Source organism: Caloenas nicobarica, chromosome Z (genome assembly GCF_036013445.1).
Source record: "Caloenas nicobarica isolate bCalNic1 chromosome Z, bCalNic1.hap1, whole genome shotgun sequence".
Classification (NCBI taxonomy): domain Eukaryota; kingdom Metazoa; phylum Chordata; class Aves; order Columbiformes; family Columbidae; genus Caloenas; species Caloenas nicobarica.
Window position 1 is genome coordinate 11,646,042 of NC_088284.1, and position 23,416 is coordinate 11,669,457.

Here is a 23,416-nt window from a genome sequence, read left to right on the forward strand (position 1 = left end):
GTGTTAAGAGTCCAGTACAAGTCCCTGAGTATTTCAGGAGGAAAGTGCGAGTGGGTAACACCATCTTCTATGACTTAAAGCCCCACAAGCTACACAAAATGCATGGTCCAACCCTGTGATAGCTTCTGCAGCCCCGAAGACCTTACGGGAACATACCAACATAGTGTAAATGGCCAAAACTCACAGGTGCTTTTCTGAAGAGAGACTCTCCACCACTCTCCAAAGCTTCTAGACCAGGAGGCTATGACGAAGAGGACACATTGCCCACACGGGATGCTGCCACACGTATAGAAGGTACATACTCAGAATATTGCGCCAGGAAAAACATCCTTGGACTTAACAGTATCTTCAGTATACGGCTTGGTGTTTTGATGGTGAATAGATGGCACAACGGCACCATCAACCCCTGCTTAGTTGAATCTGATCCACATAAATAAAAAATAACTAATCCCCTGCTTAGCGTTTATTTAATAGTAGACTCCCAATCCAGGTCACATATAGAGGGCTTCCTTGCAATCTCAGCACTGTGCTCTTAAGTGTTCATTTTATTTGAAGAAGAGAGTAATTCTTGCCAAAGCCACAGCTGAGTCATTAGTGAAGATAAATCCTAAATTCAACTGGTGCTTGTTTTTCTTGCAATAGCTTAAAGGAACTCAATACAATAAGAAGAGGATGGTAGGCTAAAACCAGAGTAAAGAGAGACGTTATTTATTTAGAATACATTAGTTAGGAACACTGTTCACAGTACATCATAACAAGGTGACTACATAATGGGGTGATCATAAAAGGGAGACTTAAAAAAGCAAAGACAAAGCATAGACAATAGTCTAGTCGTGGAAACTCGTGGGTTTTCTCTTCCCATAAGCAAAGCTGTACAAATAAAGACTGTCTCATACTATTTCTGCACAGATAAAAGATGGATTTACTCAATCTGTACATTTTCTTTATTTTGTAAAAACATACTGATGCTTAGATTAACACTTCCACATAGTTTACAATGTTTAATTTAAATATAGTATTATGTCTCATTGACTTGTTGATTTAAGGTGCAATTTATCAAAACCTACAGTAAATATTTTCTTATTTTCTTAATCAGTTCTCTTTGGCACAGTTCTGTTCTATTTAAATACAAAGTGTAGGACTGAATTGAGTACATAGCACTGCAGGAACTTGAAGATTTTTTGTTGTTAGCGTATGAGTGCAATTTTAGGTTTGCCACAAGCCTATTTCCAAACAAAGAACTGTATATGAATTTCAGTTTCCTTTACATATAAAATGGCTAACAACTTCAATGTGCAAGGCAAAAAAATTTGTTACAGCAACTTCTCCCTTAAGAGAGTGATTTTTGCACCATGGAAATCTTGTATAAAATGTTTTAGAAAATGGAGATTTCTTATGAGGAAGTTCTTGGTGCTTCTTACTCTATAGCAAGCCACCTGAACTCATTAATTTCAGGGTCCAGAAATGCTTCACAAGATACAGTTTAGCTAACATGTTGGCACTGTACTAGTGTTGCAGCTACAAATTCACATGTTCAACTGGCAAACTAAACCAAGGAGCAAGGAACTAACCAATCTGTGTAAAAAGTTTAGTGACAGTGGCTTCTTTCTAGAAAAAGGGATGCCTCCTATATTCTTGATATTACAGCTGGTTTTATTGCAAGGAGAGAAGGTTTAGAATTTGCACTATGCATTGCTATGCAGTCTATTTTCACCTTCATGACCTCTGCCTGCTTTTGGGCTAATTAATATTTGGTTGGTCAAAGGTGAACAACAATAAACAGTTATTTCTGCTTCTGAAGAAAATGTACCAGAAGGCCATCAAAATGGACCTAAATTGGTAAGTATCACTTTACAAAAAGTCTTTGAATGCCAGAAGAGCAAACCCACAGCAATTTATTTCACGTCTGAAGGCCAATGTCGGCAGCTGGCATTCACATGAAAGGCACGGGGAAATCCAGCCACATAAACAGTGGAAATGCTTCCATGCCCAATTATTTCATAATTAAAGAAAAATGAAACCCTGTTCACAATGAAATACTTAAAACAAGGCCTTTCTGGTCTGTTGCTTCCTGAATCACCCAAGTGGTATCCTCTCAGCTGCAGAAATTAGTATTTTGGCACGTGATAAAGTTACAGTAGTTGTCAAGTACAGTGCAATCTGATTAGAAGGCAAGGATGTTAAAAGGGATTTCATACAGGTGCTTTGTAATGTGGGTAAAATGTGAAATTCTGTGCTACTCCTGAGTAAAACATGTTTAGCTGTCGCAGCTAAGATCCCCATTTATGAGCATGCTGATTCCAAAGAGGCATTTCATAGCCCCAGCAATAGTGTATATTCTTACCAAAAAAAAAAAAAAAAGAAGGTATTTACAGCTGTCTTTTTCTTCAACCTATTAGCAAGGACTAAAAGTGGTGAGTTAAAATTGTTGGGAGAGGCGATGAGAAAGAACCAGTAAGGAGAATCAGAGTCTGTGTGGTAAAACAAACGCATCTGAGATGCAATTTATTCTCAATTAACCTTTAAGCTTTTTGAGATATTGCATATGGCCACGTCCTTTAGCGCTGCCGTTTTACCTGAAAGCTACTGGCATTAGAACTGAGATGTCTGAGTGAAGGATATGGTGTCAGACTTATCTACAGCAAAACCTCCATTGACGTATGATTTCTTGGTCTCGGCTTCATCATTCTCGAGTATTGTTGTTTCCAAGGCAAAAGGATTGACTATGTTGACTTCAGAGTTGACATCCATCTGCTCCAGCTCCTTTTTAGAGAGCTTCTCCACTATCCCTGTACCAAAGGCATCTCCCAAGACATTCACCATTGTTCTGAATCGATCCCTATGGAATAAAAATGTTGTCAGACAAAGAATTCTGTAGGTTGCTTAGAAAATACTTTTAGTAAAAATAAGCTACTCTAGCAAATGCAGATTTGTCTCTTTTGTGTGTGTGTGTTTTTTGTGAGGTTTATTGTTCTGGTTTTTTGTTTTGTTTTGTCTTGTTTTGTTGTTGTTGTTTGGTTTTGGTTTGTTTGGTTTTTGTTTGTTTGGGTTTTGTTCGTTTGGCTGGTTTGTTTTGTTTTTTTCCTCCAGTGCAGATTTGGAGTAATTCTGCAATTAAAAGAAAAAAAATCTTGTAGAACGAGAAACAGAATTTTCTCTATATGTATTTGAAGAAACCTGGAGTCACTTCCATGACAAATTGCTTTGTACAGGGTGTGCAAAAATGCAAGTCATGTCACCAGTCTGTTATTACAGTACTCAGGCTGCTTTGCACAGCCTTACAAAATATTGTAAGGACCACTTCTCAGGCCCTCAAGCTGCTACACAGCTGGTTCTCTTTGTGATGGAACTGCTTCTGTTGGGAGGAGAGTTGTATTAAACAAGTCACTTAAGGTATAGGATACTTCTGTACTATTGATTGCTCTCCCAACAGAAATGTGACTTGCAGGCCTTAAAAATCTGCCACTACTTGGCAGAGGAGCAACAAAACCATGCAATATAGCAAAGTTTGAAAATTGGCACGCAAGTAAGGTAGGGACAGTGGAAGGCCATAATTCCCTGTTTTTCTTTTCAGCTACACAGCACTGCAAGGGCTTTGTGGCAGAACAAATTGCTCTGTCTGTGCAGAGGGGTTGAGGTGGATATATTCACAAAAACAAGAGTGAAGCAAATCCATGTGTCTCATATACATATTCTTCTGCTACAACCGGTGAACTCCAGTGCTAAACAGTGCATATGTGTTCTCCATTTGGAAAGGAAGGGAGAGGGGTAAAGTAAAATACTGGTAGAATCAGCGTGACAAGTGAGGAAATCAACAGCATTGGAAATTCGTATTTAATAATACTTCTCAAAATTTTTCTCTTCATTAAAAACATGGAAGTACTCCTCAAATGTACATAATAAAGTTAACTAGAGGATTGTTAATGAGCCACTACTAGCAGCTTGCAAAATAATACATTTTAGGCAATAAATATAAAAGGCGAAAGTGTTAATAATCTACATGGCATCACCATGTGCATTCCATCTGCTGAGGTACAAAACGCACTGGCAATGATCCCTGGTACATTAAATTAATCTTTAATTTGCTTTACACAGCAAGATGCCTTAATCTGAAAAATGAGTCAAATAGAATGAGAAACAGCTTTAATTCTTTGTTTCATGGTGGAACAGGTCTCTTCCATGTATTCATATTGTGCCTAAGAATCAGGATGTAGATTAAAAGAAACAAAATCAAATACGTCCCTGTGTAACATATTACTAAGCTGTGGAATTCCTCTCCACAAGACTTGTGAAAATCTAGAAGTTCACGTGAGTCTCCAAAGCAATGAGGCATTCATGAAAATCATGAGGAAATCTATTGAGAACCGTTAAAACAAAAACCACCTCTAGCTCAGGAACTCTGTGAGCTGTGGTTTGCTGGAGGCTAGGAGAGTACTGGGAAAGGAACCAATATATGTTCGTTCTGTCCTTATGTTCTTCTTTAGATACCTGCTCTGAGCCAGTGGTTTGTACTGATCTTCACCATCCTTAACAAAACTAAATACCCACTGGGAGAAGAAGACAGCTGGAGAAAATTAAAAGATTGTGGAACACACAAACCTATTGGATCCTTCTGCAGACACTTGATGATGAGAATGTACTCATGGCTGGAGCTGTTTTGTTTGAAGCAATTATGCTTATACAGAAATTAAGTTGACTCCTGGATCCATTAAACAGACCTGTTTTTCTGGAGACTGGCTTTTCTCCCTACAGCTTGCAAAACTGACTAATATAATCAAATAAATGGTTTATATCTGTGAAATGCATGAGTTACTGCCAGAAACCCTTCAAGACAATGATTGGAAAGGGCAGGGGAGGAACAGGAATGCATTTACTTTGAGTGTGAATACAAGCCTAAGAAGAGGACATGCAGAGACTAAGAAATTACTAAGATCTCTGCACTGATACCAATAAACTATCATCCATGCTGAGTTACTGCAGGTGAACAAGAGCTTGACCTGAGCACTAAAGCTTGAACAGTTTAGGAGGCAGAAAAGCTATACTACAAACTAAAGTTATATTCTTTAACTTGTGAATCCTTTTACTCTTTCCCAGTGAATCATGGGTCAAAACTGAATGCTGATGTCCTTCTGAACTCCTGAATACACTCTGTGATCCTTTGGGCTTTTGCAAAAGTAGCAGAGAAACATCTCAGTGTAAGCTGAAGAAAAAAAAATTGTTGGGGAAAATGCTCCTCTCCAGAAAGAGCTGCTTAATGGGACTGTGGGGTTTTGATGTGCTCTGAGATGAGGCTGGGATCAGGCATAAGGAATGCTTTCTGAGTTTGCCTGTGTGTGCTTGTTGATCTAGGGTAGGGTCTCTAAAAACTCTCAGTGAAGAACAGCCCTCGTACAGTAATGCTGGCACCGCAGACACACGTACAGCCCATCAGGGTGTGCATGTGGAGTCCAGGACCAGCTTTGCTTAGTTCATGTTGTGCTCCACTCCCTCTTCACCAGTGTATGGATTTTACGTGCTTTGTGGAAATGTTCTGCTTGTGGCTGCATTTGATTTTTATGAATGGTGTATGAATTTAGGATAATATGGTGGCAGCTGATGCTCCAGGCACTCCTCGGTACTCTCAAATTTGTCTTTCCAAGTATTATGATCATGATTTATTAATGCTGTGGCCACTATTTTAAGGTTGATAGCACCTCTGGATGTGAGGTTATTCACTGCCATTCCATGCAGTAGCACTTCTCTCAGAATAAAGCCACTACTGCATTCAACTCTATTGAACAAGCCTGGCCATGAGAAGAATCTCTGTCCAATTCCTGCAAAAATCCTAAATGATTTTGTTGCTTTCTTTCTCAGACGCACATGTTCCCACACAACTCAGGTAAACATTAAGAAAAAGGAAAAATAATTAAATACCAAGTGCTTTAAACTTACAGAAGCCAGTCAACTGCAATGATCAGAGTAACATCTTCGGCGGGCAGGCCGACGGCAGTGAGAACAATCACCATGGTGACAAGTCCGGCTTGGGGGACACCTGCAGCCCCAATGCTGGCTGCTGTAGCTGTGACACTAAATCCCAAATAAAACCCAGAAAAGGCATTCAGAATACATGTTTCTCACAGGAACTCTATTTTCTGACATGAATAGTCTTATTTCACTGCAAGAAAGAAGCCCAAACATTCTAGTTTTCCTCTTGAATAGTGTCTACTCAAAGTCTGCTAACAAGTTTACGGGACATGTAATGTATAGATACGGTTATGGTTACACTACGGAAAAACAGGCAACGCATGACTAAGAAGCAAACCGGACAGATCAGAGGTAGAGGCCAAGTTTGGTTTGCAAATGTTTGCAGTGGGAGAATAAAGTCTATTTCCAGAACAATGCTGTATATCAGCTGCATGTCCTGGCCCATCCCATCTCCTCATCAGGTCGCACAGGCAAGGCCTTGGACCACAAAGTGAGAAGTCTCTGCTACTTGCCATGCTGTGAATGACAGGTCCAACTTTCCTGTGAGGTATCCGAAGTTAATGTATCATTCATTAAAAAAAAAAACCTTCAACAAAATGCATGTGATGGCATTAGTCTTACCTAATGGTAACTATTTTTCCAATATCCAGTTCTAAGTCATTCAGTTGTGCAATAAATACAGCTGCTACTGCTTCGTAAAGAGCTGTACCGTCCATGTTGATCGTAGCTCCAACTGGGAGAACGAATCTCGTAATTCGTTTGTCGATCAAGTTTTTTTCTTCCGCACAGCGGAAGGTGACAGGCAGAGTTGCTGAACTGGAACACAGATAAACACACAAAGTAAGCACAGGCAACAGCCTAACATTGCCCTTATCCTTCCTTTTCCTCAGAGCCTGATCTGCTCTACAACTCAAACTGAGATCTAAGGCAGGCAGGAAGGCTGCACCATGAAAAAGTAACTTTTGTTATCTCTTCTAATTGTGGGAAGAAATAACCAAGTCTTAGTTATCCTCAAAATCACATGGTAAAATCATAATGATGTGTGTAGTCACGGAAACAGTGCAACAGCTTGAGCTCCAGCAAGTCTGTGTCTAATGAACTGCACTGCGAAGAACTGCGTCCTCCCGGGAGAGGCAGACTCGTGTTCGGTGCGAGGCCAGCACCATCTATAGAGACCCTTTGGGTATGACAGAAATAGTGATGAAAGTAATATTTCAGTCTCCAGGGGACTGAGAATTGTCCAGGTGAAATCAGTGTATGTAACGAAGTAGCAATAAAATCAGAGCACAAACAATGCAATTACTACTAAGAACATTACAGAAAAGAAATGTTTCTTTTGTTTACCTGGAAGAAATCATGAGGGCTGTCAGAAGTGCCTGGGCCATCCCCATGGCAAACCGAAAAGGATTCTTCCTTACTATTATTAAGTAAATCAGTGGCAGAATTATAGTGGAATGGATTGCAAGCCTGCAAAATAAAATAGACTAGTTAAACAAATGGATCCATCTCATTGCTGTGTTTTAATAAGATGGTCATAATAGGTACCTAGTTCTGTCCTCAAGTACACTTATGAAACACTAAAGGTGACTTCAGTGACACCTATGCTCAAAATACAGACAGTATACCATCTTAAAAAAAAATGCAAACTAATGCTGTTCTACACCTTCTTTTGGAAAGGAGAGAGAGATTATTGTTTCTCTTCCCAAAGTAGAACAAGAATTACCTAATATATTGGAAATAATTTTAAACTGATGGAAAATGAGAAAACTCAAGTAATAAACAATATTTAAACTGATATGGAGAGAGTGATTTAAAATAATGCTACAACACTCCACTCTACTGCCAACTGCTGACACTGCAGACTAGAGACAAATCAGAAAACCAAACCAAATATTTTTTCTAAGTTTATCTGCCTTTATTATAGAACATGTTTTGGAATTAAAGGTAAATATGGTTCCCAGTCAGGGACAGATGTAATCCACATCTTTCTGCAGAAAATTCAAACATGATCCAATAAAAAAAAAACATGGAAACATGGAAAACCATGTAAGCTTAGGAGTACAATTAAAATGTAATGAGGCATTTCAGACTGTTCAAATGAGATATATGTAGTCTCACCATATTTAATGTTGCAAGATGCTGAAATACTGTATTTTGAAACTATTAATTTTTACAATTAAGTGTGTTGACATGCAAAACATCAAATGGTCCTCTTGACTTCAGCTGATCAGCTGTATTTGCCTGGATATTTGGGTAAGTCTCAGGGACAAATTCATCCTTCAACTCGTGCATTAATTTTGAACATTGTGCATTAATCCTGAATGCATACGAATTCAGAGCTTTGTGGGCATTAAGATTAGAGGTAAACAGCCTGCTGTGAGTATCTCTGAAATGAAATATATGTGAAGGGTCTGTGAAATAGTTCCTGTGTTCCAAGGTGAGAAACAATTATAACATCAGTGTCTTGTGACAAGAAATTGTCACAGCCTGCAAATATAAAGCCCAGAACTGCTGTCACGTATGACCTGGGGATTTTTATTCTGTCCTCACAAGATGTTCTTCAGAATGATACTATGTTGTAATAGTGCTTTATGATTTCAGAGCAGCTGATAAAGATAGTGATAAACCATGGTACCATTTGTTCTGCCAAAAACCAGGCAATTAAGAGTGCAGTAGCCACAATACAGAAATCCACAACTGCACCAAAAATCACCCCCAAAACCTAACTATTTGTTTCCTTGGAAAAAACATCTTTTTTAAAAGCAACAGACATGGAAGTTTTCATTTTCAATGTGAAGAAATGATTTAGTCAAATGTAAATAACAGCATGCAACAAGTATTGATAAAATTTTGTGAAGACCTCTAGAAAGAAACCTAACAATTTATACAATGTTGCCTGGTAACAAATTGAATTCTGCAGAACATATAGAAAAAACTATCAAGTGGTATGGGTGTCACTGAGTGTCTTAACAAAATGCCAATGAGAGCAAACATTTCAAGGAGATCTACATTAGAAGCATACTGACTTCCAAATAGTTATTTTTTTAAAATTGCATCTGCACTTTTTTAGTGGCAGCATGGACATAGCATTATACAAAACAAAGTACCTGTGCATGTCTGCTTTGCTACTACTGATTGTCATGAAACAAATTAGAAATAATACTTATTTCACGAAGGAAATGCAACTCACAGCAAGTAGCAGAAAATTTTATATCAAAAATCATCAGCAGGAACTGAAAACAAAAAATCTAATAGCATTCAATTATAACATAGAAAGAATCTTGTCTCTCAGAATCCCACACTGGCATTCCTTATAGCATCCAGAGATGCAGCTGCCTTGCTGCTTTCAGAAGAGACAAAGGCGTAAGCAAGACAGAGTCTATTTGCTGCAGCTTTTTCTTTGTTCTTCCCCCACCTCAGGCTGTGAGTCCTCTGGCCCTTGATTATGCCTCCTACTTTGATTTTCCTCCTCTGTGACTGCTAACATGTCCTTAACCTGACACTGCAACCATCACAAGTGAGAGGCTGAAGATATTTAGTGGCCAATGGAGCAGAGACACTGAGGGAAGTCTGTCCCCTCATGGTGACCTGAATGAATGAATGAATGAATGAATGAATGAATGAGATGTGCTGCAGACAATGGTGGGTGAGAGACGCAAGGGCCGAGGATGTGAAAGGTCATGAATAATAAAGCTGGGAATGTGAGATAGAAGATCAGCTGGAGAGGGAAGTTAAAGGAGAGAAGGAGGAGGAGAAGACACAGCAGCCCTCATGATCTTGCACATTTTTCTTCATAGGGAATACAAGAAATATGTTTAAGATAACCTGTAACTCTCAGCATCAGGCTTAACGGGAGGATAATAAACCGCTACAAAAGATACTGATGAACAGAACACACTGCAAACAGACAAGGTCAAGCAAATACGGATGAAAACCAAAAAGATGGTGGGAAGAGCAGTGCTTAAGAAACACAAAAGAAAGAAAAAGAACTTCTCCTGATTGCTGAGACATGGGAAAAAGGGTATTCTTGCAAGTCGGAAAATGCGGAACAAGCACCTTTTCCCTGCAGCCTATAGCCTTTTGTGTACATTGTCATCTTTGCTCCTGTGATCTGATTACAATATGCCCATCCTGAAGGTCAGCTTTGCAGGCGATGTGCTGCTGTTAGCCCTTCCCCACAGCACCTTGAGCATCACCCGCTGTAGGCCATCCCGCAAGAGAAATGCTGCAGAGATCCACCTGGCCACCATCTGGGAAAATCATGGCATGTGCAAAGGAGTTCAGTGGAACAGAGCCTCTTTCTCTCCAAGGATGTAAAGGTGGGCAGCCTTACTATTTAGAATCTTTTTGATGGCACCTGAGAACCTACTTAAAATTGTTGTGCCTGTCAAACCCATGATTACCAGCTAAACAGAAGACTATTCGTGGTGGTAGTTTACTTTGCAATTGAAGTAGTCTGGAGAAGACACTGTGTCTTCACACACATCTTAAGGAAGATACGCCCTGTCACAGTACGAATAGTAACTATTAATATGTAAACAGTCATAAAACTTGCTATCAGTTCTAAAACTGTAAAACTTGCTATCTGATCTAAAACTGAAGTCAAAGGGCAGTAATAATCCACCCAACATATTCCTCCTCTGAGCTAATAACACAAGAAAACCTGCAGAAGTGATGCAGTGTCATTCTATAAATGACTCCTACCTAACTTGTGGTCATGGTCTCATTTCTAATTTATAAAGAAAATATGAGTCTCTTGATTTACAGTCTTTTGGTAAACATCAACTTTTGCATCCTTTATAAATTTGATTTATTTTCCAAGTCTAAGTAGAACTCACAAAAAATGCATTATGCATAGACAAACATAACTTGCACTCATCTCTGTAACATTTGGAAAAAGTCATGATTCAGTGCTATTCCTGGAGCTGTAATTTTTACTTAGAAAGTCATTATATCTCAAATGATTTTTGAACAGCTAGTCCAAACATGCTGGCTTATGCATAAAACAAACCACCAACTTTGAAATAAATATGATTATCTAGCAAAGATTAATGCACAAAAAAAGAGATGCTTCTTGACTATTTATAGAGAACTTTGCATTTAAGGCTGGTATATTACCATTCTCTCTGCTTGGCTGTCAGAAAGCGTGTGAATGATGTCTGAAGTATAGCATGCATATGCAGAAAGTAAGGGGAAAGAACCTCTTGAACAACTTTGGATCTAGCCTCTAGACAAAACGTGAATAAATCCTTAGTATACTGAAGGAATTATACAAGTGGATGCTAAGGCAATGAACCAAGATAGCCTAGAAGTTACGCTTCACTGAATTGGAAATAGAAATTTAAATGCATTTAACTTATCGGGACTGTACTACCCATTTATCTATCAAACGGGTTCTTTGTAGCATAGTCCTCGGAGATACATGATGGTCTAGCATCATAACCTGTATCACTTGAAGCAGTTAAGTTGCCCCTTCTAAGGCTCCGTGTCTGCAAGGTTCCACACTGCGCAGGTGTAACCTCCCCTACTCTAGAATGTTCTACACAGCCAAGGGTCTAGACAAAGAGTAGAAAAAATGTTTTGACACTTAGCTAAGTTATTCAGATAGCAACTGCTGCTTTTGCAGCTTCACCAGGTACCTGTGGCTTGAAGGAGTTAACAGGGCTTCTCTCGACACTCGCTCTGCAGAGAGGTGGGAAGGGATCAGTTTCCTCTTTGGTATCACTTATTGTGCACTGCACTTGCTGTGCATTTGTATTGGGCAGTGGAGCTGGGTGTGGGCTGGTACATCTGGAGCCACACGTCTCATGGAGGTTCCCAACTTAATCCAGATATTCATGTGTTTTCAGTAGGCTGCCAACCCCCATAATTCACAACCTCACCCTTTTCCAACTTCTAGTATCTAACAGAAGCACTACCAGTCTCAAAAATACAATGGTATCTGTTTCAGCACATAGTTGACAAGATGAAACAATGAATACAAGAACGGCCTTTGCTTTAATTTTTTCAGAATGCAAGGCAGGAACTTTTTAAAACAAAACATGCATTCAGCAAACTGTGCATTCAGAACATCCTCACACATTCCCACATAATTTCAACTGACAAGAATTTTTGTCTCTGACCTAGGAAAGGCTGGGTGTTGTGGATAAATGACTTGTAATCAACTGAGTTCTACATCCTGCATATATTTAATTTCATGTTTAAGAAATTACATACCCACTTATTACTGTAGCCATATAAAGACCCAGTTTACGAAATATTTCCCAGTCCTCCACTTCTATTATCTTCCCAGCAATTAAAAACACAATACCAATTGGCATATACCTAGAAAGCAAAAACAAAGCAATTAAAAATGCCTTCTCAGAAATATTGCATGCTCGCCATGGGATACTTTCTTGTACAGTATAACTTCTTACAACACATGAAACATCTTTTTAATATTGTATTACGCAGCTGAAGATTTTTTTTAATGTTCTATTATACAACTGACTTTATTCACCTGCAGCAAGACTATAATGGAGATCATGAAAAAATTAGGAAATCAGAGTAAATGTACCCCTTTGTATAGTCTAACAAGTGCTCTGTGACCTGGTGTCACAGAATATACAGAAGTAGTGAAGGGGAGAGGGCCTTGCCCTATTGCAGCAAATGTTTGTGCATAACCATAAGGTTACTTGGAGGCAGAAGTCTGCAGGGCTGAGACCCATATCTGTGCATTCTGCAATTACACACAGATGGGAAAGGTCTTCTGTGCTTACAGCAGCTGCCCTGCAGCACTGGAGGCTAAGTGTGGGTCACCTGCACAGAATAAGAGTCAATTTAGTATGTTGGGGTAGTACAGTCATCAGTGTGTTGCTTGATGAAAGGGCCCTCCTCCCCCAGTAAACTTAGACAAGGCCATGCCTTACAGAAACAAATAGCTGCAGGGCCTACTGCCTAGAGAAAATTCAAGGCAAAAAATCTGGAATTATGTTAGCACCAGCTCCACTGGTCCTTTTGGTACCAGAGAGCAGGCTGTCATAAAGACAATTTGCCACTTCAGAGCTTTGAGTAGTATAAACCAAGTTATAAATTTGTGAATATATAAAATGTGTCCACTTTAAAATATGAATGATAAATTTATAAAATGCATGTGTGCAATCTCACAAAAAAAATAGTACCTTGTCTCTGTGCAAAGCAGGGTCTCCTAGTTCTTTCTGAGCCCTGAACTTGGTGAAAGCAGAACTAATTCCTCACACTAACAACATCCAACTTTACCTTATTCAAGACAACAGCTCTCACATCTGTAGAAACACAGGCTCCCTGTGTTTCTATGGACAGTCTGATTATGTGTAAAATGCTGTATTTGTGGCATGTGCTAACTCTTGGGTCTCGTTAATGGTAATTTGCTCCAGAGTGAGCAAATTTATTTCATGGGGCTGTAACTCAGTGGGGGACTGAACCAGCTGCCCAGCACAGGAATAGTTGCAGAAACTAATTTACCTTTATTTAAAGGCAGCAAGAAGTGTCAACTAAACCCTGGAGATGTTGACTGCTTTACAAGCAAGTGTGCTGGGATGAAAGAACAATCCATGGAAGGGCCAGATCTGATAAACTGTGTGAAACATGGATATGAGCAGAGCATTGTAATAAATGGCACAAGGTATTTCACACGTAGGATCAAGTTCTGGAAATGATTGTGTGTGCTTATAGTCCTCATTACATAATTGTGATCTGCATAGACAGAAGCTCTGTGAATAGCTGTGAAGTCCAACCAAACACTATCAGATGAGTTGCTACATTTTTAAATTGCATTTCCTGCCTGAGAATATTATTAGAGAAAATTGTAAGAATGTTGTCTCACAAACTTATTAGCAGAAGGCAAATGATGCTAAGCTGTATTTTGCATAGCATTTTGGATTTTGCTCTGTGCTGTGGCTTGTATATTAATTTATATTTCTAAAAGAACTTCGCTCCAAGGACAGCTATACTGTGAACATAATGGGTATCAGGGAATAGTGTTCAAGACAGAAGGGCATGTGGGTGGTAATGCTTCCACAGTTTCCAAAGCACTAGTGCAGTTGTACTGGTTTGATATAAACCTCCACCAAGAATGTCTGAAAAACTCCGGTTTCTTGTGTACCAACAGAGCTATTTCTTTACCACATAGTAAGTGGAATCCCTGTCTACAGTTTCCTCAAAAGGATCAAATTCTGTAGAAAGGAAACTTTTTACTAGCCTTTGTTTTAAAGATGTTTGCTGTAAAGTACTACACAAAAGTAAACATGAGGTGTGAGTCTCCTCCTACCATTCCAATGACAAAACCCACTTAAAGAAGTTGTTAGAAAATGCCAGTATGTCCTTGGACTTACCACATTATTATCTGAACTATTCTCATTGTAGCTTCATTCAGTGCATTGAAAAAATCCACCAGCACTTGTCCTTTCTCTCCCATTTTCCCAATAACCATTCCAAAAACAAGACAAAAGACGATCAACCCCAGCACATTGATGCCGTTGGAATACGTGCCCACAATTTTGTATTCTTGGGTTTTGTTCTATAGACAAGATTCAAGAGAGAAAAGTTACTATCAGAAAACACAGGATTTGCTTTAAAAGAGTTATAAAATGAAAATATATTTAGATATTTCCTTGAACAGACATGGAGCTATTCCCCAGTCATGTTATTCCCTTTCTGGCTGTGCCAAGTGGTCAACTTCTGGAATGAACGTAAAACGAAATTGTTTTTGAAAGCTTTGTATCTTAAAGCTATGCAAGGATCTGACCAAACCCTAGCAGGGAATAAAGCACTCCTTAATTTATGTTGCCCTTTCTATAGACTTCCGACACAAAGTATGGCAAGGTCTAGGTATCCACAGTCATGCCTTCAATATGCTCAATACTTAAGCCCTACTGTGGAGAACAAAACACAGCTGGTGTAGCATCCTTGCGGTTATTTCTGAGAAACTCAAGAGTTTGTGTCTGGATTTCAGATAAATAATCTGTTGCACAAGAACTGAGACAATGGTGTCCAATTTTGGCCAAAGCTTAAAATCTATTGTTCAGCTAAATTCAGTGAAATTGTATAATTTATAGTGGAATGGGATGCACATAACATAAAAATCCTACAAAATATGTAGGTATTCACACATTTCTCTGTGTGCAGTATGAACATATGAAGGAAAGAGTGCAATTCTTCACTACATCCTGCTTCAGAATTTAATTCATGTCTTTTCATATAGCTCCTGTTCCCATGCTCTCATTACTATGAGATGAAAATTGGAAGCAGTATAAGAAAATGCATATTGATTTGGTACAGTTCGTAGCTCTGTGTTCATATGCTATCGAATTGCTTTCTCCCTTTCCAGTGTAATTCTAAGCTTTATAAACCACCAACGCCCCCACATGCCTTCCAAACCTCTAATCAGACGATTGTTAAATCTCTTCTTCACTTTTGTCCCTTTACGCTTTTTTTCATAGTGATGATCTATTAATTAATAATTGCCTTCCATTACTTTTCTTTCCATTAAAAAAAAAAATTATTATTTTCCATTCCTCTCTTTCTGCTGTGCTTACGGTTACTGCATTGCTGCTCAGACATCTAGTGCTGACATAAATCTAGCCTTTCCACAGTGGCTGTTTGCTTTAATTTCTCAGCAAATTAACAATTCATTAGCATATACATTTAATGAAGTATATTAATAGATTATTTTCTCACATCATCTATTATCTTCGGACTGCTTTATTACCAGTGGAGTCCTCTGGAGTTCTTAAAGCTACTTGAAGATCCTCATAATCACCTCTAGCATTTACTTAAGTTCTGTGCCCTTGCTAAAATCTATGTACAATTTCCTTCCTTTTCTCAATCACTAACCACCTCAACTAAACCAAATTTATTCCATGTTCTTTCTCCTCACTCCATATATTATGAAGGAATGCAACAATAAAGGTCACACCTCTGAAGCCTCAGCTGTCGTAGCAGTTGTAACAGGTTCTTCGGTAAATGTGGAGCTATTTTTATCCACGCCAGTCGCAGCTTCAACTTTTTCACGTTTAGTTTTATACTGTAAAAGGTTTTTTTTAAAAATAGAAGAACTTATTTAGAAACATAAGGGAAAAATAGACAAACACATTATTTCCCAATTCACGTGAGCCATCACAGTTCTGTACTTCGGATGCTGCAGACCAAACAAGTGATTCACAGATAATATGCTGCAAATTCCATTCCTCAGGCCCTTGGGTGCCCTGAGGACCTGGTGCAGTCTTGTGGGGGATGAGATACAGCTCCTGACAATGGCAAGGGGTCTTTTTGCTGGGATAAACTGTCTGGAGAAAATTGCTGACAGCCATCTCAGGGGAGGTCTGTAGAGAAGATCCACTCGGCACAACCTGACCGCTGGTAATGTAGGTAGCACAACTAACCGTCGGATAAGGCAGACATTCCATGTGCCTGAGTCGGTAATTCATTAGTCCCCTTTCCCCCCATGACCAGGCTCTGAAGGTCCTGTGCACCAAGCAAATGAACCAGATTCTGTCTTTCTCTCCCTACAGGCCTCAAGGTTCCAGGGCACTAGGCTGACTACTCCCTTCCTTACTGGGCCTGAAGTCCCCGGCATCCAGCCACCCAGGTGGTGTTGATGCCCCTGCCACAGGTTAGGGAAGCGGAACAGTGCCCAGAGCACCGTCTGTAAAACCAGCAGTCACAAGTCCTAAGGGGGAACTGGGACCAGAATTACTGCTGGACAGTGAGAGTGGGAACCCTCAGTGGCCAGAGGTGCTCCCACCATCGTCTGCTTCCTCCAAGGACTGAGGGAGTCACTCGTCTTCTTTTATATGATTTTTGAGTATAGATTCTGATTGTTATGTTGACACAGCAAACCACATATTAAGATTTGACCCAACCGGCAGAGGGTCCAGGTGATTAGAAACCATAAGCTAAGTGGTGCTATTATAAAATTGTACTACACCGATTCTGCTTATAGAAATCCTGTGCTATTCTGATTACAAATTCTGTGCTATACTAATCATAATATCCTGTTCAGAAAATAAAGCTTACCTGTAACTACGACTTAGTGCTGTTGTCGTACTGCCAAGGATCCCTAAAGGAATCTCTGTGTGTCCCCTTAGTGTCAGGTGACAGTAACTAACATATGAGAAAAACTACAAAAAGAACTTTATAAACTGGAAATATATTCAGTATGTGCACAGCAGGACAGTTAACATAATTTCCTGGGAAAGGTTAACTACCTCACATACAGACCTCAGATAAACTAGTCGGCAGCTGCTGGGGGAAGACAAAAAGAAGCAAGCAGCAGACAGCATCACAAAAATCAGTTGATATATCTACAGATAAAGATGACTGAATCTGAAGTAAATCTGCTATATAGACAGCAATTCCCTCCTTCATATTGCAAATCTCACTTTTTCTGAAAGATGTCTCAAATAGTCTCAAGCAATTGGCTGTGTTTTCCTTAAAATGGATTATGAGGTCTGGCAAAGGACATTAGATGTCAGATCCACCAAGGTGAGGGCTAAGGTATGTAGATTTCATCAGACGCTGAGGGGTTCTAAGAAGAAGGAAAAAGATCCTCATGACATAGTTCTTCTAACTCTGTCTATCCCAAAAGGAAAAATCTTGTCTTATACACTGCTTAGTTTCTGCACCCAGCTCCTAAACAAGGATCCCTTTTTGCAAGATATCAAAGGCTTAATAGCTGGTAACAGAGTGTTTATCATAATGGAAATAAAACCAAGATGCCTTAAAAAAAAGTCTTTTTATGGGAGATTGAGATACTCCTGAATCTCTCAGAAGTAATTCTTATCTGACATAGTTCTTGGGGACATAAAAGAAGAACAATTCGTAGTTAGCAATAAAAACTACAGTAGCAAAGAGGAATGTTCAAACTTACCTGCTGAAAACAGGCCTGGACAAGGTTTTCTGGGAACATATTCCTGTCAAAAAGTAAAGCAATTTCAACATTATAGCATACTAAGAACAAGCTGTTTATATAAACAAAATTACAAAATCTCCTGCTTGTAAAATCAGATCAAGTTGTGTTCCAGAAAGCAGTGTATAAAGTCCCAAGAAATTAAAGGTTCAGGACTCAAAACAATCAGTTGACTGTCTTCCTACTGTTTAATTTTCTGGCTTATTTTTCAGTATATGACATTTCTGTTGGTAAGGTGCTAAACCCACTGTGGTGGTGGGGTTTGTTTGTTTGTTTGTTTCCCTGCTGCATCATTCCATCATTTGCATGAGGAATACAGGACATACTATTTTTATGGAATTTGTCAAATATAGGCAGAAAAAAAATAACTCTTACGAACTTTGTGCTGGAAGAATCAGATATTTGGCATACTTTGCTTTAGTACTGATATTAGAAATTAATCTTGACTGATGGAAGATCCCCATATGTTATTCCAGGGTCAAGAACCATTTTCTCATACTGAGAAATCAGAAAATTAGATGAGAAGCAGTGCAACCCAGTTGTGTGCCACCTTTCCAACTGACAATTTCAGATTCAAATGATTACAGAAAAAATCATTAATTAGGTATTTACTGAATACCCAGTCCAGTGCAGAAAGTCAGTTTATATATTGAAGCAAAAGTCTTTATCTCCTTTCTAGATCCTTCACAAACTCCTGCCTTTATTTTTTAAGTTTTTAAAGCAAAATTTCTTCAGCGGCAAGAGTCATTTGTACAAGCGTGGGATTTTCTTTAATCTTTCCAAGACTGTCTGGATTTGGATCTGAAATCTGATGAATATAAATAAGTAGGAAAAGTAACTGTAATTCTTTTAAAAGAGGATTTCAGATGTTAAACTCCTAATTTTCAGTCTTAAATTTGTCTACAAAAAACTGAGCTATAAACTGTAGTAAAACCCCCAAATACTCTGAACTCCAATTCACACCTGTGGCAGCATGCTACCTCAAACCCCTGCTTAAGCAACAACCAGCAGTGGCAGCTGCATTGGCTGAAGTTGGACTTTGGGGAGAGGGATGGCGACACAGTAGCCAAGGGCTGTCTGGTGCAGTGAACCAGACAGCTTGCTGGTGTGCAAATATATGTCAATCACCTTACTCCATAAACAGTGGACAGCCCAGAGCTTGTTGAGCTCTCCTGCACAGCAGTGGGCTGCACGACAGGATCTCCTCTCAGCAGGGACACCACTCACAGTTACACCCGCTGCACAGATTCTTTACTCCTCGACATGGAGAAATTCCTTGCCACAACAGATCCCTGGTAAGTAGCTAATAACTTGCTAAACTTCGTAAGCTTTGCTGAGATTTTATCTTTCGGTTGTGTACATATTATCCTTTGGATACAACCTGCTGACCAAGTCTGGGACTAGGACTGGGTCCAGCCACACCTCGATTCTGCTGAGTAGGAGTTCAGAAAGCAAGGGGAGCCCCTCTGAACTACCTGACCAACGGGAGGGTCTCCTCAACGTGTCTGGCTTGGCCTGTCCTCCATGATGTAAATAATCAAGTGTTCCTTGCCATCAAGTATTTTTAAACCACTGTCACATTTACAATTGAATTCTGTTAACTGTTTCATATCAATTAAATATATTATTGCTTCTCTTTTGTGAGTGAAGTGCACCACTCCATCTGTGACAACAACTCTTCTTATAACAGGAAGACTTTTTTGTGCATGGGACTAAATCAGCCCTGTGAATATGTGTGGAAATGTTCACATGGAAGTTACTGGTAGCAGACTGCACTAGGTTTTATAATGCAGCTGACTGTGCGGGTTCTCTCATTGATTGCTGGGCAAGTGACCATGAGGAATGAGATGAGCCATCCAAGGAGCTGTCACTCCAGTTATGCACATGTAGGAGAGGACAGAGGCTGGGAAGAGCTGTAAAGAATTGAACATGAGTCTGTGGGGTTGAGGACTGTTAACTACCTCACATACAAATGTCAGAGAAATTGAGTTATTCTCCAAGAGGTCTACCTCGATCTGTACTGGGGCAGAGATGCCCCAGATGACAGCAGACATTTGCTATTAAATAGGTCAGTGATTTTTACAAGATATATACATATATATATATGTGTGTGTGTCTGTATTTTAGAGATGTCAAAGAACTGTGTATCTGGAGTTGCATCTGCAAATGCCAGCCACATTTCCAGAAATAAAAATGCTGAGAAAGCCAATTTTAGATGTGCACTAGTTGATTCTTACATAGAATCATAGAAACCTTTTGGTGGGAAAAGACCCTCAAGATCATCAAGTCCAACCATTAAGCCAACACTAGCACTAAACCGTGTGCCCAACAACATAATCTAAGCATCTTTTAAACCTCTCCAGGAATGGTGACTCCACCACTTCCCTGGGCAGCCTGTTCCAATGCCCGACATCACAGATTAAGTAAAAATTCTACAAAAAGAAAACAGTGAGCAGGAACAGTGATACAGAACAGAGACTAATTGCAGCTGGAGAAAAAGACTAATCAACAGAAACTGTTTTGAAGGAACTGCTTAGCCACTATTGGAAGCGCAGTCATATTTTGTGAATTTTTTCCAATGCCTTAAACATGTTTGCTCCGAAAACCTGCTCAGGTCTTCTGCAGACTTTCCTAGGGGTTTCCTTCTTCTAGCCACTTTAAGTATCTATCATTTTCCAGGACGCTGATGAGGAAAGACTCATTATAAGGTTGCCTTAGATGCTGGTGATGTGGCAAACTTGTTGACTGTGTAAACCTAAGAAACCTTTGCATACTGGGTCTGTTACCCGTGAGGAGGCGAAACATAACACTGCAATTTCAGGTGGCTGTCTATGCTGGATGACACAGAAGCTGCCAGTCAGTAACCTGCCAACCATTCAAGCCTTTCTGGTTATTTTCTTCATAACAGGTAAACCTTTCACAGCAATTTCTGCAAAGGTGGAATTTTTGTTGTCTTTGTTTTATTAACCAAAGCCTATGATATAAGGAGAATTTTCTTTTAACAAACTGCTTTGAATTCACTCTAAGATGTTTAATCTGTTGGAATACAAGTTATTCTCTCCTTATCCGAACAACATTAGAAAGCATTTTTATTGTATTATACATCACGAATGTATTTGTATTTGCTTGGACTTCTGCAACAAGTGTATGGAAACTAAAATAGAAAACCTCACCTGATCAGATCCAGCATGGCATCAACAGTACTGACATCTGGGGTACTGCCCACTCTATCAATCTCATTGGCTGTTTGAGGCACTCCGGGTTTAATGGTCACAACTAAGACAATCCCTGCAGAAGGAGAACCAGAAGAAGAGCTCACAGTACAAGCAGAGGCACTGGTGCATCCTGCCTCAGTGTACCCCCATGTAGCTAAATTCTTCATGAGCTAAACTCAACAAATGCTTCCCCTGGGTGCTCATTCAGGGCTGTTCAGCTTGGTGTCCTTAAATGTGTGGGTTCTCTGGACACATGAGCTACTTGTGGCCTTGCCACTGGACTTGGGCACTCTAGCTTTGTTTTCCCACGTATGGTACTAAATCACTACTGTTTACCAAAAAGGTAAATTACTACTGCAACTTTTGCATGGTGATATTTTGAATTGCTATTTACCTGTTGCCTTATGCAGCTCTTTCTGTTACTAGCTTTCAGATATCAATACAAGGGCACTGCACTGTGACCTCAAAGTACAACAGGATGTTCCGGTGAAATTTCTTAGCAATAAAGTTACACAAGAGAAGGGCTTGAGAAACAGACTGAAATAAAAAATTATGGGCAAGAAATTCTTCATTAATGGCTTCCTTTTAGGCATTTTTACTATTATATGAAATACTAGGCCTTTCCAAATATACTTTATTTTTTTCTCCCCCAAATCCAAACAAACCTAAGGCAAATTAAACTACCAAATCTCATTGTAGGGAGAAAGAGGCATTTGGATGGCCCTTCAAACAGCCAGGAACAAGGCATCTGTGAATAAAAGAACTGAATTTGTATAACCCAGCACAATGAAACAAGTAATATCATAGTATCATAGAATAACTTAGAACAGCAGGGACCTCTGGAGATTGCCTGGTTTAACCCCTCTCTCAGTGTAGGGACAATTTCAAAGTTATATACATATCGATGTTAGCCTTTATTAATTTTCCTCACTACGTATTCACAGAAAATTCCCAGACAGATGAGACAGCCTAAATGGTATAACCACAGTGATATATTACTCTCAGTATTGCAACCTCTAGAAATTATTCTGGCCTTCTATGTCTGTATGTGATTCTTCTTCTATTGTTAAATACTGCTTCATTTTACAAGTAGGCCACATACGATATACATTTTGTCCTTCCAATAAATACAAGTTTTCTTTTCAGTGGGTGATATCTAGGCACCGTATTCACTCAGGCTCAACAAAATACAAAGATAAGCTACAAACTACATGCCAGCTGACAGAGGAAGGTTTAATTTTATTTCGTATTTAAGAAGGCAGGCTGAAGATGTTTGTTTAAGCAAATATGGAGGATTTCAAGGTTATTTGTAAGGAATGAACTTCCTGCAAGCGGAGATGTGGACTTCAGAGAGGCAGGAGTGGAGCCTGGCAGTAACAGAGGGGAAAAACCTTTCAGGAAGGAAATTAGATGAAGGAAAGCAGTACTTTCTGTCACTCTTTCAGGTGAGAGACATTATACATTCTCGCATCTGAGAATATGCAACAATCTATAATTTTGCTATTGAGAAAATTCGCTTTGTAGTTAAGGCTGGCCTTTGATATTCATTCAGCTTTCCCACTGCTGGTGACTGTTCACCTACATGTAGAGCTCCTAATCTTCCCTGCACCGAAATGTGTGGCGAAATTTCCTGTGGCTTCATACTGGACATGAACACAGCCCAACATGAACAGCAAGACCAGCTTCTCCCTGTATTTGGCCACAAGTATGTCAAGATGTTCAGTATGACTCCTGTCTTCTCCCCATCACAGTCTGTATACTTGTCTCCCCAGTCACAGTACTGTATACTTGTAATTATGTGATGCTGAGGATCTTAAGTTACAGTATCACAGAGTACCTAGTATCACAGCAATGACTGTGGTGCAGAAATAATATACCACTGCTCGCAAACCAATCTTCCCAGAAACGCTGGAATCCAAAGCAGCAACACCTGTAAAAGGAACCACAAAAACAAAACACTAAAAATAAACAGTCTTAGAATAAACATGTTGTTTTTGTAAAGGCAACTATTTATTGTTTCTTATTTCTGTGCGGGAAGTTTTTCCTTATTCAAGATATTTCTAGATACCTAATTGACAGTTGCACTTCTGAAAAACATCTGTAGTAGACCAACACATTTGCTTCTGCTTCTTTGCAAAAATCTGGTTTCCCTGGATTTTTCTAGAAAAAAATATTGAGCTTATCTGATTCCCTGATGTTTGTGATGAATTAGACTTTTTAGGTTTATGACAGCAAGTTACAATTGATTTCCACATTCACTTAAAGAATAGCTTCACTTTCTTCACATTTTGGCTGTAGAACTACAAGTCAT

At 39.3% G+C, this 23,416-nt stretch overlaps 1 protein-coding gene across 1 annotated transcript in view; it reads right to left on the reverse strand.

Annotated features, from left to right (window-relative positions):
• Window positions 1-2,419: 2,419 nt before the first annotated feature.
• SLC1A1 (solute carrier family 1 member 1) overlaps window positions 2,420-23,416 on the reverse strand; it is a 60,637-nt gene continuing 39,640 nt past the window's right edge. The window contains exons 3-12 of the mRNA XM_065655670.1: window positions 22,943-23,035; window positions 21,064-21,178; window positions 17,852-17,894; window positions 15,899-16,006; window positions 14,316-14,500; window positions 12,181-12,288; window positions 7,309-7,431; window positions 6,586-6,780; window positions 5,932-6,066; window positions 2,420-2,839 (exon numbers count right to left, since the gene is read on the reverse strand). Coding sequence (XP_065511742.1) covers window positions 2,593-2,839; window positions 5,932-6,066; window positions 6,586-6,780; window positions 7,309-7,431; window positions 12,181-12,288; window positions 14,316-14,500; window positions 15,899-16,006; window positions 17,852-17,894; window positions 21,064-21,178; window positions 22,943-23,035 — 1,352 coding nt within the window. The 3' untranslated portion in view covers window positions 2,420-2,592. The remainder of the gene's footprint in view (window positions 2,840-5,931; window positions 6,067-6,585; window positions 6,781-7,308; window positions 7,432-12,180; window positions 12,289-14,315; window positions 14,501-15,898; window positions 16,007-17,851; window positions 17,895-21,063; window positions 21,179-22,942; window positions 23,036-23,416) is intronic.